Below are 16,319 nucleotides of genomic sequence, written 5' to 3' on the forward strand. Positions count from 1 at the left end.
GGAACTTTCTTTCAGTCCCCTTCAGGTTGAAAGGACAAGATTTTAAAACTAACCGCCTTCTGCAAGCTGGCTTTTACCGTCACTTAGGCCAGCCCTACAGCAGTTTACATTGGAAACTGCATAAAAAGGTATTATCGTCACTAAACAAAACATAATATTAAACATTCATAAAAAAACAATTAAAAATAGGATCATGTAGTTATTCTATCATTACATGTTCAAGCGGCTCCGGCGCCCACCCAGCGTCGTATAAAGTGGGTATCTGGAGGAAACTCTTGGGGGTAAAGGCGGCCAGGGGCATGGTGCTTATCACAAGACCCGTACCTCGTTCAGCACTTTACCTTTATTGATAAGGTAGACTAATATACATTTTAACATGGAAATAATTACTATATTTACTTAACTATACATATTTGAGAGTCCACTACCACAGACAAATAACGGTTAGAAGTGTCGTACTGGGCTTCGACCGTATACTGCTCGTCTTGCCTGTTCGAGTGTTATTCACTCGAGAGCGAAGAAGCTCTCGATTCCGCACGCTATCTAGCGTCGTCTTTGCGAACTATTTGGCGCACGAGCGAAATACTCTTTCTGCAGCTCTCTATCAGGTAACATATATACACTACATACTTACCAAGGAACAGAAACAGAACGCACACAGACCGCATGTTCGAGTTCATAGTTCCAACTGAGAACTTGGGGAATGCTGTAACACTTTATAAACGATTTTCAGTCAAGTTGCGGATGCAATAGAGTAAGGTTATTGTATCATCCACCCTCAGAATTGTGATCTCAGAACTGACCTGTGGAAGTATGAAATTTTATCATATTTATATGAAGCGCTTTTTTTCTGGGAAGATAGGTTCCGGTACTCTTATGCTTGGTTTGTTATTGTGCTCGTCATAAAAAAAACTCCCTGTCGTCTTCAGAGAGGGTCAAATTGGGTCGTTGAACCATCTTAAATGAGGAAAACTTCCTTACGTTTCCTCCTCCCCTTTCATTTGTAACTCTTCTGTGTATTTCTTTTCCTGTATCTTCTTTCTACATTAGCTTTCGACCAGGCCCAGATTTTTTTTAGGGATGGACCAGACCCGCAAATTTGTTTATATATACATATATATCTATATTTAGATATACGTATGTGTGTGGGTGTGTGTGTGTGTGTGTGTGAAATTAAATTTTCTTTAATTTTCTTGTGCCAGCACCATTGAACAGCCACGAAAATTCTGTTTAGAAAATAAATCGTATTAGCCACTAGTATTACAATAACGAACTCGAAATGTGAGTTAACAAAAAAAAATCGACACGTTTTCATCTGGTAGCCAATAGCGCCGATTGGTTGTCAAAACTGGGGGGCAAGGACAATTTACTTTTTTCTTCTTCCTTTGGCATTACGGCCCTTGTAGTATAGCCTTAGCCACCTCAACAATGCCGGTCCATTGTCTATCTTGCGCCTTTTGTCTCCATCTTCTTATCCCCAGTGTTTTGATGTCTCTCTACACATCATCTATCCTCGTATCCCGGGTCGCCCTCTTCTTCAAGTTTTACGGAGAATACTTTCTTTATCACTCTGTCATCATTCATTCTAATTAGATGTCCTCCCCAGCTCAATCTCCTTGCCTTGATATCAGCTATAATATCAGCAGATTTATATAATTCCTTCAATTCATGATTATAAAGCATTCTCCATCCTTCACCATCATATTTTGGTCCATATATTTCTCGTAGTATTTTCCTTTCCAAAGTAGGGTCGACAGCCCTACCCCAGAAAAAGCACCTTGTTCAGAAATCAATAGAGCAATTTACTTTCTCTTAGTAGGAAAGTTTGAGATTTTAATTTTAGGTCCACATGTATTCACAGATAGGCTAATCGGGACTGGCCCTACAGTTTAAAGTGGGATCCGAACCACTATGTGCCCCAATAAGGTCTTGGCATTAAGATTCCATAGCGCAGGGGCAACTGCCCCCTAATCTGCTGGTAGGCTTGCATCAATGGTTATAAATCTAAAACTACAAATATACGCAAGGGAAAAAATTGAAATTTTTACAAATTTGAAAAATCGTAGCTGTTATTTTCGGGGCTTCTTATAGGTTCACATGTAAATATTTCAAGATTCGAGGGGCGGGCATGACCCCCATGGCCCCTCCCATGGGTACTGCTTCGACATTTTCTCACTTTTAGTAAATGTTCATTCGTGTTTTATTCCTCTCTCCTTCATCAGTTCTTTTTTTTTGTGTTTTCCCTCTAATTTTCTGTCAGTCTCCTTTTTTCTTTCTGTCTATCGATCTTCTGATACCTCTTCATTCTCTCTTTCTGCTTTTGTATTATCTATCTTTCTCTCTCTCGCTTCTCTTTTTCTTTCACTCTCTCGATTTATATTTATCCCTGCCTTACTAGCTTCTCTATTTCTTTCTATCTTTCGCATTTCTATATCTTTCTCTCTCACATTTTCCCTTCACTACTTCTTTCCCTCTCTATTTTCTGCGCTCGCGAGCGTCCACCCATCTACAATGGAACTGTCAAATATTTAATTTTCATTTTCTAGGAAATTACTATAAGTTTCAAGCTTACATATGGCAGGATACCACTGCTTTTCACTGATACAAATAGAGGCGCAATCATTACAATGGCGTTTTGAAGTTCCGATCAGTGTTGCAGCATTGAGGTCATTTTGTAAATAGAAGTTGATTCCTCATTGTTTCAGCTGAATACAGTCTGACCTATAATTTTTGTCGGACCTTTAAGATTTTCATTTCATTCTCCCTGGTGGAAATCATAAAATATATATCGCCGGCAGAATACTGTTTTTTCGAATCTCCACTTTTCTTCGGAAGTGACTTGACGACATTATCGTGTTTCGTACATGTTATTGCGTCACATTCCGAAGCGAAGTATCTGGATGTCAAATGGTATGAATTATCAACATTAATGTAATGTTTGCGCAAATCGTGTAGTGTGTTGAAAACCAGGGTTGTTAAAGATCTAAGAATTTTAAATAAATTCAATTCCGGTCCAGGAGAGAAAATCAGTGAGCGTAAATGGGTTCTGGACCCGTAAAGAACCATTTTTATCTGTAAAGTATTTCAATTCGGTCCAGGAACCTTTTTACCAGATCAATTTAAATACGGTCCAAAAACATTTTTTTCAGACTGATTTTAAATTCGGTCCAGGAACCTTTCTCAATGAAACAATACGCAACTTGGATGGCATTTATATTGTCTGAGAAAAAAGGTTCCCGTCCTGTTATGCAACCAAATAGAATCCATTAGAATGTATGGATTTCTGGATCCTTAATAACGCCAGGGTTGTTTATTTCCAGGAATTGTAAATAAATTCAATTCCCGTACGGAAGAGAAAATCAGCAAGTGTAAATAGTTTCTAGGCCGTAAAGAACCTTACTATTTATAGCGCATTTCAATTCGATCCAGGTACCGTTTTTCTCGGATCAATTTAAATTTGAATTGTTCGAGAAAATAGGTTCCGGTTCTGCAGAATAGAACCAATTAGAATTTATGAGTTCCTGGACCTTCAACAACCCTGTTGAAAAACCCATATAAATTCAACTTCAATCAGTTCTCCTGATGATATATGCAAATGGACATTCGACAGAACAGTATTCAGCCGGCGATATGGTTAAAAAAGAACCAAGTACGGTACATAAATGAAAAATAAGATAGAAATAAAAATCATAAAGTAAGCATATAATTTACGTCATAGTGCTTCAACAGCATCACCTCTGACATTGTCATTGTAAATTTTCCACACGTGAAAAGCATGTCCCTCCTATTTTGTCAATTACACGTGTTAACCTTGGGTACTTCTATTTTTATTTTTTATTTTGTAATATCAAAATGGTCTCAACGAAGCCATTTGAACTTGCAACCTTCAGCTCTGTCATAAAATAACCTTGAGATTCATATTATCAATCCATAAAATGTGAAAACTCTAAGAGGGGGAAGTGGATTTGACACGAAAATTTCCGGTGAATTCATATGTATTTGCCAACCAATGAATACATTCAAGTTGGACCTACGTTTGCAGCATTACCGCGATAGATTCCATGGATCTGATCACAACCTACTTTGGATTGGATTGAATTGGATTGATTTGGTGTTTTAAGTCCACTTTATGCACAGTAAGGCTAATCAGGACTGGATTTAAAGTGGGATCCACTATGTGCCTCCACCGGGAATCGAACCCGGGACCCCTTGATTACAAGGCGACGACGCAACAACAGCACCATCGAGGAGGCCACAACCTACTTTGTCTATAATTTATTGGTTATTGATGTTTACCGAACTGATCAGGGAAGGTAATTTAGCTTATAGTATACTAGAATTGGATATGTCTTTCTAGTATCTGAGTAAACAGTAGATATACATAGAATGATTTCAGAATGAGCAGTATAAGTGATGGTATTGAAAGAAAAGAGAACTATTTAATCAAATGTACTGATTACCTACGTTCTAAATGCTGATATGGACCGTTACTTTGTAACAGACTTTAATACAAGACAAGCCCGTAGCCAGACAGGGGCCAGGGGGGACTGAGCCCTCCCTGACACTTCCATCAGCCCCCCCCCCCTTGACATTAGGTAAAACTGTTTTGTATACTTTGTTTGCAGTGAAGAGTGAAAATTGAGACAGCTCACAACTTTAAGGATAAATCACAGAACATGAGCAGTAGCTATTACTATTACATTCACTCATCTTGTTTATGAACTGAAGTCTAAGTGGCTGCAAGTGTTTAGAACATTATCTGGACTCTGTAAGATCTTTCATAGGGGGAGCTTCTTTATCTGTACCTTCACTGTCCCTGTTGAGTCCTCCCGTTTAGACAGAAATCTGTGACTTTGATGTCGTCATGCAAATTCCCTCCGCATCTGTGTCAAAGGTCAACAGCTCCCACGTTTTTGGAACGAAAAGGAGTTTCATTGCTTCCGCCGTGAGGTGGGTGGAATGTACTGTAGGCACTGTGATTGAATATTGTGCATTTCTTTGTGTGATATAAATATTTGTATCATAGGGATGATGTCAGCAGCAGTCAATGAACACTTCAAGAGATGTTTTAAAAGATGTAGAAGAATGTAGTATTTGTGTGATATTTATAAATTTTATGTAACATAATGACCACTCCCACACACATAATTTACCTTCATTTAATAGTTAATTTTTGAAAAATGGAATTGGTTTACAATGCCCTCCCTGATAACCTGTGAGCCCCCTCTGGAGATCAATTCTAGCTACGGTCCTGATAAAATAGTATTCTACTTTGCATTAAAAAAAGGTTTTCAGATATGTAGGGTGCCTTCACCTAATAAGTCTAATCGAAATACTGTACCCTGCCCAGGCTATCTCTAGAGCAAGCGAACGAAAACAAGTCTCTGCGCAAATAGTGACGCGAGACGGCTCCACCAATGAACACGCTAGAGGAAACGGTATTGCATGGAGGGGGAAAGCGACTGCGGTTACCAGCCTTCGAGCAGCGTGTACTGCTCACTCTGCCCACTCGATCCCCCACCCCTCTTTTCTGCCACTTTGCGCGGCCTTGTTCCATAGATAGTTGGGACAGGGTATAATGACTTAATACTTTGTTACCTTTTATAGGTAATAGGGGTGAGACCCCCGCTACCTAGAAAACAAGAAACCTACACAAATAAATATATGTTTAGTGCAAATTTGTATGGTATTTAGGCGTAGCCTTTAGTAAATGTGACTGCTCTAAAGAAAATATTCACAACCTTGCTCTGCCTACTCACGTTCCAACAAGTTTCCTAATACAATTAACTTCTAAATGTTAATTTCATGTGTAATTCTGTAATCAATTTTTGTCATCGTAAGAGTAACCTTGAATGAATGTCAGACGTGATTATATAAACGTAACCGAAAGCGCCTATACTCTGTCCCAGCTAACTGTGGAGCTGGCAAACGAAACAAGTCTCTGCACAAGTAGTGACGCGAGACGGCTCCACCAATGAACACGTGAGAGGGAACGGGGCTACGTGGAAGGGGGGAATGCGACTGCAGTTACCAGCCTTCCCAGCAACGTGTACTGCTACGCTCTGACCACTCGATCTCCTTCGCTTCTCTGACGTTGTGCGCGGTCTTGCTCCACAGTTATCTGAGACAGTGTATACATCGTTTCGATACTTGGTAAGTGGCACTTAATCACTTGCCACACTCAGTCATCATTTTCCAGTTCTACGCTTAAGTGAAATAGTAATATATTCTCTTCTATATTTTCGAGAATGCAAGGCAGGTTTAAACAAGCATTTCTACCTCGCAATAACTTTGCTGCTGAAGAGAGAGGCAAGTGAGGATACATTTGTCGGTACGCATGAGAGATGACAGAGCTCCGTGGCGCAGAGGTTTGCCAGCATGCTGCGACCCCAGTGGTTAGGCTTCGAATCCCTGCCTGAGCATGTGTGTTCCTTGCGAGTGTCTTTCATCAATTTCATCATATCATCACTCTTCCTAATTTTTGCAATTAGCTAAAAAGTGACTGAAAAGCGAAGTAAAATAAATGAAATAAATCAATGAATCAACCAGTATGAGAGATGAAACTTGAAAAGCTTTATATACAGTCACGAGGCTTTACACCAAAAGGGAAAAAAATAATCATGTCACAGAGGTATATTTCTTTACTAGGACACATGAAACGGATAAAATTAATATACTTCCAGTAATACGCAAACATTTCCAATTAATTCAAACATGATCATACAAGTGTATGTGTGTGAACACATAAGGTGTTGTCGTGAAGCGCCAATAAATTTCACAGTGCATACAAGACATAAAGGCAATGAACTTTTCTCCATAAAGCTTTGATCTTTGAGGCCTCCTTTCAACGCTACGCATCCTCAAAACACGTCATTTTGATCCTGCACACATACAACTATACACTGCAAAGATTCACGTTGCCACTGAGACTTACTGTTTTCTGTTGTGAAATGACAAAAATGTCATTACCCTATACGAACACTTGTGTAAACCAAATTAAGTCTAGGGCTGTTTTCCTGAGTGTGAATATTTCTGGACAAACTCTTCTCCAAATGTGCAACACGTGTATTGATTGTGATTGTGATGATCAGCATTAAAGTAGGTGGATTAAACTCAGCAACTCTATTATGTTGGTGTTGCATATTATCTGTAGAATACTACTGCTTTAAGCCCCGTACCTAGATATTTTGGAGTCCTAAGCAGGATCGTGGTTTGGCGCCCTTCCCCCGTACTACCAAGTACCGATATTTTATGTGAGACCTATGTGTTATTTACATCCTACAATGTAATAATGTGGGTTATATTTAAAGATTCATGTTTGCATTTCATAATTTTTTAGTTATGTCTTAGTGCTTTTCCCCCTTTCTCTTCAACAAGAAAAACGTTATTTAGAAAAGTTATTTCTTTTGTCCGTTAAGGTGTTCATTGTGTGTCTGTTGTGTTGTTGAATTGTACATTGAACCGAATTTGAACCTTTGGAAACTCGTGTAGCTTCTTCCAAAACATAAACGTGTTAGTTTAATACGAGGGTCGTTCAAGTCAATCGGGGAAGAACAAATTTCAAAGTGTGGTAACTGGATTTCTTTTTCCACATAACCTCCTGCTACAGTTATACACTTATCCCAGCGTTTAACTAACGACTGGAATGCTTCGGCATAGAAAGATTTATCATTTGGGCGGAACCATTGTACGACAGCATTCTTCACTTCATCATCAGTGTTGAAATGTTTTCGTCTAAGGAATTCCTTCAGGGGTCCAAACAGGTGAAAATCACTTGGCGCTAAGTCAAGACTATAGGGGTGTGTGGTAATATCTCTCAGCCGATTTCCTGGAATGTTTGGAATGTGCGTTGAGCGGTATGCTGTCGTGCATTGTCTTGCAAAAAGTGAACACCCTTTGTGATGAAACCCGGACGTTTCTTCCATAAACTCTTATGCACATCACGCAGAACACTGCAGTAATACTCACTATTGATAGTATAGTATTGATACTTGCAATTTCACGACAGGTTATGCGACGATTGTCCATGATCAGCTGCTCCACGCGCTGAATGTTCCCAGGAATGACTGGCGTGGGCTGTGATCCACCACGACCGGGATCGTCAGTAATAAAGATACGGCCATCTTTAAAGCGCTTACACCATTCAAATGTCTTACTGCGACAGAGTGTCTCATCACCGTATTGAGCCTGAAGTCTTCTGTAAATTTCAGCAGGTTTTCAGTCCTCGTTCACTAAAAAACTTCATCACAACACGCTGTTCCATGTAGACATCCACACTGTTGTCCGCCATCTTGAATAACGGTCTATGCAGAAGCGCGGGAAATAAGCGCCGCCTACCAGTAACAGCACACAGTTGCCAGTTCCTACTGCATACAAAACCTCCAACCTAGGAGTCTATTTAACCCTGGAAAAAAAATAATTCCCCGATTGACTTGAACGCCCCTCGTATTACATATGGCTATTATACTGTGTGAAGTTTGCAGACACGTGATTCATATCCTATTCAGACGGTCTCTGAAGAAAAACCAGACTTTTATCAGCGCCGTCTCTAAACGAATGTAAATCCCTAGAACCGACAACCCCAACAAGAACCCAAGAGAGCCCCCGACATCTGCAAGAAGCTGAGCTTCGTCGTAGGACCAGAATTCCTCGATCACTTCCGACAACCCTGAAGACTCCCTGACAACGACCCTGGCCTGGTGCTCTCTTTTGAACGGAGTGGAGAACTCATTCGAGAGCGACACGATGAACCTTGTAACCTGACACGGAGGCACGCAGGAGCACTTCCCAGGGTTGATCCATTCGAAGGTATCGTAAGCATGTATCAGTTTCTGGTGGGAGTTGTAGTCTGTGCATTCCTTGCAGCCAGGAAGGTAAACCCAAGGTTCACAGCATCCAGCCTTCGCGATTAGGATCCTTCGGTGACAATCTTCTGAACACTGTAAGACAGCATTGTTATGATTATTTATTTATTGAGAAAATTCAAGATACAGCACAGATTGCAACACTGAAACTGTCAACAATGAAAAAAGTAAAAAAAAAATAAAAAATAATAATAACAACAAAATAGCACAAATATCAATAACAAATTCACAAAAATTAGTAAAGGATGACACTTTTTGATATTATTTACAAGCATTTTTCCTATAGCTGAGCTGATACCGATGCCGCTGAATCGGATACCGATTTACCGATACTGGCCGATACTTTCCGACAATTTGACTCACAAATGCCGCGCAACACTTTTGCGGAGTCTAATTATCCTGGAAATTATGCAAAATTCGAAGTTTCTTTTTTATTTTGCACAACTTTTATGTGAAATAACGGAATTTTGTGATTACATAACATGTAATTGAATATTCTGATATAATCCTTGAATATTTTAAAGTATAAAATATGGTAAATTAATGCATATAATTAGAATGGATACTTTAATATTAATCAATATTTTGAACGACCTTTAATGATTATGATCTTCAAAAATCGATATCGGTATCGGTGGGAATCGGTGCGAATATCGATATCGGTTCAAAGTGGTATCGCCTAACTCTTTTTTTTTCTGATGGAAAACCGAAAGGCATACTCCGAGAAAAATATATCGACACTTGATGGGAGGTCATCATATTGTGGTGGTTGGTTGGTTGATTTGGTGTTTTAAGTCCACTTTATGCACAGTAAAGGTAATCGGGACTGGACCTACAGTTTAAAGTGGAACCCGAACCACTATGTGCCTCCTCCGGGTATCGAACCCGGACCCCTTGATTACAAGGTGAAGACGCTACGCTACCACTGCGCCATCGAGAAAGTCCATCATTATGTTATGTGGAAAGTCTGTAGAAGAGAGATGTTTGTGTAAAATTTCTAGTAAAGTTGAAAGATACGTGTACCCGAATTGTCCATGGGCTTACACGAGGTGGACAAGATCGTGACGAGAACGAGTGGGGTGCCTTTTTTAAACACACCTGAAATATCCTTGAAATAGCTTGGGAGGCTGCCCAATTTTCGCAGGGGAGGCGTGGAAACTTCCGAAAAATATTTAAAAGTTTAAAATATATTAATAAATAACATATCAAGTTAAGCAAGAGATTTGATTGACTGATTTATTGATTTGGTGTTTTAAGTCCACTTTATGCACAGTAAGGCTAATCGGGACTGGACCTAAAGTTTCAAGTGGGATCCAAACCACTATGTGCATCCATAGGGTATCGAACTTGTGACCCCTTGATTACAAGCCGACGACGGTACCACTGCACCAACGGGAGGCCCCATTAAGCAAGAGATCCTTGCTCATTCTGCTTCCCTTTGTGTGTGAACTGGATTTTAAGCCATGTTGCTGATCAACTCCAAATGCAGATCTAGAGTAAATATCCAGAATGAGATGCGCCTGCCCATTTCGAAATACATATACGCAGATTCAATAAAGTGTGTGACGGCAAGCAATCTCAGACATTGTAATATAGTAGTGGGGTTTACGGGGGGGACAGGACCGGAAAGTATGAACCCCCTCTCAAGCAGATTTGCTATACTTAAAACTAGGTTAACATGAGCATATGAGCTTTTTGCTCAAGTGTGGAACTCTGATTAATCCAAGATTTTTGTGAAAATGCCCTCGGGAATTTCCTCAGAAAGTATGACCCCCTCAGATTGATGAGGCTACGCTTACAAAAGGCACTTCTGTGAGATTGATGTCTATAATTCTGTCAAAAATATGCCCCTCTTGATATTGTATGATATCTTAAGTATAGTAACTGTTATAGTGCCCTAGCATGTATAGATTTCAAAATTTTGTTAATATTGTATTTTTCAGAAAATTCTATTTATAAAAATTGGATATTTACAGCTTAAGTATTGCATATATCAGGAAAATTATAGAGACAAAAAATGTAGAGAATCATGTCTAGAATATGCCTGCAAAATTTTAAGTCTCTAGTACTGATAGCTTTTGAAAAATCTCAAATCCAAAAAATTATCGATTTTTTAACAAAACTTCTAAATCTCATCCAGAATTGAAATAAACAACCCCCATGCCTCTATCTTGAAAAATAGGCAAGTTATTCAAGATCTAGAGAACGGCAAGAGATTTTTGAAAAATTATAGAGATCAAAAAGTTGCATCTCGGCATGCCCATGAGAAATCACCAAGCCCCATGTCTCTAGCATTCATGGTTCCAGAGATAATCAAAATCCAAAAAATTATCGATTTTTTCAAAATTTCAGTATGTTGCTCAGTGGGACCTAATAAGCCTATACCTGACTGCTAGAGTGTCTGAGCATGCATAGATTTCAAAATATTAACAAAATTGTTAATATTGTACTTTTCAGAAAATTCTATTTATAGAACAGACATAAATCAGAGATTTACAGCTTAAATATTGCATATATCAGAAAAATTATAGAGACAAAAAATATAGAGAATCATGCCTAGAATATGCCTACAAAATTTCAAGTCTCCAGTACTGATAGTTTTTGAAAAAATCACAAATTCAAAAAATTATCGATTTTTTAACAAAACTTCTAAACAGCCTCTAGATTTCAAATATGCAACCCCCATGATCCTATCTTGAAAAATAGGCAAGTTATTCAAGATCTAGAGAACGGCAAGAGATTTTTGAAAAATTATAGAGATCAAAAAGTTGCATCTTGCCATGCCCAGGCTAAAGCAACAAACCCCATGTCTCTAACATTCATGGTTCCAGAGATAATCAAAATCCAAAAAATTATCGATTTTTTCAAAATTTGAGTATGTTGTTCAGGGGGCTATACTGAGTCACCCCATAAAATATTACTGGCCTAGGATCAAAATTAATGAAAATAGCAAAAATAAAATAATCGATTTTTTCAAAATTTCAGTATGTTGCTCTGGGGGCCATGCAGAGTCACCCCATAAAATATTACTGGCCTAGGATCAAAATTAGTGACAGAATGCAGAAACAAAAATTATAATAGGGCTTGGATACAGCTACCAGCCACTAATTTTTATTTTGAACACAGTACTTAAAACTAAGCCAAGATGCACCCCCAACCCACCCCCACACACCCCCAACCCACCCCCACACTCCCCCACCTCACCCCTACATACCCATATACACACCTACCCACCCCTAACCCACCCGTACCCACACCCACCCACATCCATACATATTTACTCCCCGGTCACTTCTATTGCATCATGTTGTAACTATTTAATCAATTAATATTAGACGACATAATGCGATGTGTGGTGTTTTCTGATTGGCTCTGCAAATCTATAAAAGCCAGGGCACAGTGCAGATTCTTCACCACTGCTGGATCGGCAGTGGAACCCACAAGTGGGGGATAGAACCTGAACAGGCTCCACCAAAGTATAGGAGACTTGAAGCATATAATTTGGCGGAATAACCTAAGTAAGGTCATAGAGACAATATACACTGATGCAATAAAAGCCAATTTTTGGCAGGGGGGGCCAAAGTGGTTCCTAAATACAAAATCTCAAGAACTAATTGACATAGAGCTATGCAGTTTTTTTTGTCTGCACTGGAATAACCTAAGTAAGGTCATAGAGACAATATACACTGATGCAATAAAAGCCAATTTTTGGCAGGGGGGCCAAAGTGGTTCCTAAATACAAAACTCAAGAACTAATTGACATAGAGCTATGCAGTTTTTTTGTCTGCACTGAACTCAACTGATCCAGCATAGAGTTTTGATTTGAATCCCAAGAAATTGTATATAAATACCAAAGCCAAAAATATTAACACACATACACACATACACACATACACACACACACAAAGCACAGTGCTGAACCCAACTGATATTTTTATCCAGTATAAAGTTTTGATTTGAATCCCAGGAAATTGTATATAATAAACAACAACAAAAATGCCAAATCAAAAACATTGTAATCAATGCAATAAGAATATATCTAGCCCCAATTGGGCCAAGCATCAAAAAATTTGTAATCCAGACAAAAGCAGAACTCCCACAATAATTTGCCCCAAATGCCATAGAAAATACAGCATGCAATACTTCACATATACACATAAAAATACTTGCTCTGCACAGTCATCAACATTGCCCCCTCAACCATCCACATCTGGTCTGAAAAGAAGGCACGAAGCACCTCTTAATGCCAGAGCAGCAAAACAGCCACGCTATGAACCTATCCGTAGCAGTTTTAACGGACAATTAAGGGATTACCGGTTTGTATCAGAGCCAAGATGTGGCATTGAGAATTTTTTGAACAGTAAAAAACTTGATGTACAGGCAATTCTAAATGCACAAAATGGCTCTTATAAACTGTCCCTCAAATTGTTTGTACAATATAAGAAGCCAAACGGCACAAAATTTACACAGCCGCACATAACAGAAACTGTACCTGTATATTCAAATGCAAATTCAGATACAATAATAAGCAGCTTGATAAATCAACTGAACATTAAACACTCTGAATTTGCAGCAAAAGAGTCCGGATGGAGCCTATGCGGTTCATCACACAAGCTCTATGTTAATATTTCTGAATTCAGCCCATTACAAGGATCTACATATGTGCCTCTACCCGCCAATATCAAAAACAAAAGAGCCGTGGTCAATATAAAAAATGCCGACCAGAAATGCTTTTTGTGGTGTATATTAGCTGCTTTGTATCCAGTTTCAGACCATCCTGAGAGAATAACTTATTACAAACAGTATGAACACGATTTTGACGATGCAATAGAGGGTTTGGAATATCCAATGTCTGTTCAGAATATTGATAAATTTGAAAAAAAGGCCAGGCACATCAATGGCAAACAATTATCTATTAATGTATTTATTTGTTCCACTGGCAATTGCCCGATAGCACCTCTCAGAATCAGTACAATTGATGATGAATCTGCAATTCCGATTGATCTGCTCTTAATTGAAGGAGATGATACATACCATTACACTCTAATACATAATCTTCAAGCTTTAGTGAGAACGCAACTAGATAAATATAAAAACATATTCAAGTTGTGCAGAAGATGTTTAACTGTATTTGATGGTCAAAAAATGGTGAAGGGGGTTCGGGAAGAGAGTGCAGAAATTGCTAAAAACAAGTTAATTGAGCATCTGAAATACTGTGGGAACCATAAACCTGTTCATATGGTGATGCCCAATCCAAGTGAAAATTGCAAATTCAAAAAGTATGAAGCCTTGTTGGAACACCCAGCATATATTGTCTGTGATTTCGAATCGAACCTCAAACCTCTTGCATTCTGTAGCCCAGATCCAGAAGAATCTTCAAGTACACCATACCAGCAACATGAGCCTTCCAGCTTTTGTTATATAGTTATACGGGATGGTATTGTTATTAAAGAATATTCATACAAGGGACCAAATGCCATCAAAGAATTTGCACATAGAATAGAAAATGAGTGCCGTGACATAGCATCTAACAACTTATTAAAATCAAAACCCATGTTGCCTTTAACAGAGGAACAGATTGAGGATTTCAACAATGCAGAAAAATGCCCGGTATGTGATTCTGAATTTTCAGATACAAATATCAAGGTTCATCACCATTCTCATACAGATGGTAAATTCTTAATGGCCCTGTGTAAAAGCTGTAATATTAAGATCCAGAGACCAAAATTTATCCCCATATTTTGCCATGGAGCATCCAATTATGATTTCCATCATCTGATCAGGTACGAGGGGTTTGACAAGCAGAATTTAAACATTTTAGCTGAAAATGATGAAAAATATATATCTATTAGCAAGATAATTAAAGTTGATGGTGCTCCTATTCACATAAGATTTCTTGATTCTTACAGATTTTTATCTGCTAGCCTGGCTACACTGGCCTCTCAATTATCTGATGATGACTTGAAAATCACACGTACATTGTTTCCAAATCAGGACCTGAAATTAATTAAGCGGAAGGGTGTATATCCATATGACTATGTCACAGATTTTTCTAAATTTGATGAGTGTTCCCTGCCACCACAAGAAGAGTTTTATAGCAGAATCAGAGGATCTGGAATCACTGATGAAGATTATCACCATGCCAAATTGATGTGGAACAATTTAAAATGCAAGACATTTGGTGATTATCACATGGCATATTTAAAACTTGATGTAACCCTCTTAGCTGATATATTGCAAGCATTCAGAAAATCTTCAATGCAAAATTATGGACTGGACCCAGTGTATTTTTACAGTGCCCCGGGCCTAGCATGGGCTGCAATGTTTTTCAACACCAAAAAGCTATTGGATCTGATCCACGATCAAGATATGTATCTGTTTATGGAGCAGTGTATAAGAGGAGGGATGGTGCAATGTTCTCAGAGATATGCCAGAGCAAATAACAAGTATATGCCTGATTATGATCCAGCACGGCCATCAAATTATATAGTGTATGTAGATGCCAATAGCCTCTATGGTCATGCCATGATGGATAAACTGCCATATGCAGAGCTTGAATGGGTTGAAGATTTCAATATTGAAGATCTTCAGGATTTTGATGACAGTGACTATGGCCTCATCTTAGAGGTTGATCTGACAATTCCTGATCATTTGCACAATAAATTTTCTGATCTGTCCCCAATTCCCGAGGTTCAGTGCTCACCTGGCTCTAAACAGAAGAAGCTCATGATGACTCTGGAGCCAAAACAAGGCTATGTCATATATTACAAAAACCTCCAGTTCCTGATGAAACATGGTGTTCAAGTAACCAAAGTTGGAAAAGTTTTGAGGTTCAGGCACTCAGAATGGTTGAAACCATATATTGATACAAATACAGAGCTTCGAACATCTGCAAAGAGCCAATTTGATAAGGCCTTGTTTAAATTGATGATCAATTCTGTATTTGGCAAAACAATTGAAAATGTCAGAAAACATAACAATGTTAAAATAAATACTGACCCCGGCCGGAGCAAAAAATTGGTTGCAAAGCCCAACTTCAATTACAGAAGAATTTATGATGAGCACATGGCACTTTTCAACATGAAGAAAACAAAGATCAAATTTGATAAACCTATTTATGTAGGGGCTGTGATATTGGAATTGTCCAAATTACATATGTTAACATTATATTATGAGGTGCTGAAGCCTTTTTATGGCGATCGTGTAAAATTATTGTACATGGACACGGATAGTTTTATTCTTGATATTCAAACAGAAGATGTTTATCAAGATATGTCACAGCCTGAATTGTTTCAATACTTTGATACCAGTGAACATACAAAAATTCAACACCACTACAACAAAAAGGTGCCTGGCAAGTTAAAAGATGAGACACTTGGTGATGTTATTGTGGAATTTGCTGGGTTAAGTGCCAAGATGTACAGTTTTAAAACATGTAGTGCTGTTGTCAAAAAG

General features: G+C 38.5%; 1 protein-coding gene across 1 annotated transcript in view; it reads right to left on the minus strand.

The window, feature by feature from the left end:
* Positions 1-8,492: 8,492 nt before the first annotated feature.
* Positions 8,493-16,319, minus strand: part of LOC145996308 (acid-sensing ion channel 1A-like) — a 31,481-nt gene continuing 23,654 nt past the window's right edge. The window contains exon 4 of the mRNA XM_083132741.1: positions 8,493-8,939. Within this exon, the coding sequence (XP_082988867.1) occupies positions 8,493-8,939 (447 nt within the window). The remainder of the gene's footprint in view (positions 8,940-16,319) is intronic.

The sequence above is a fragment of the Lepisma saccharinum genome, chromosome 12 (assembly GCF_977018435.1).
Source record: "Lepisma saccharinum chromosome 12, izLepSacc3.1, whole genome shotgun sequence".
NCBI lineage: Eukaryota > Metazoa > Arthropoda > Insecta > Zygentoma > Lepismatidae > Lepisma > Lepisma saccharinum.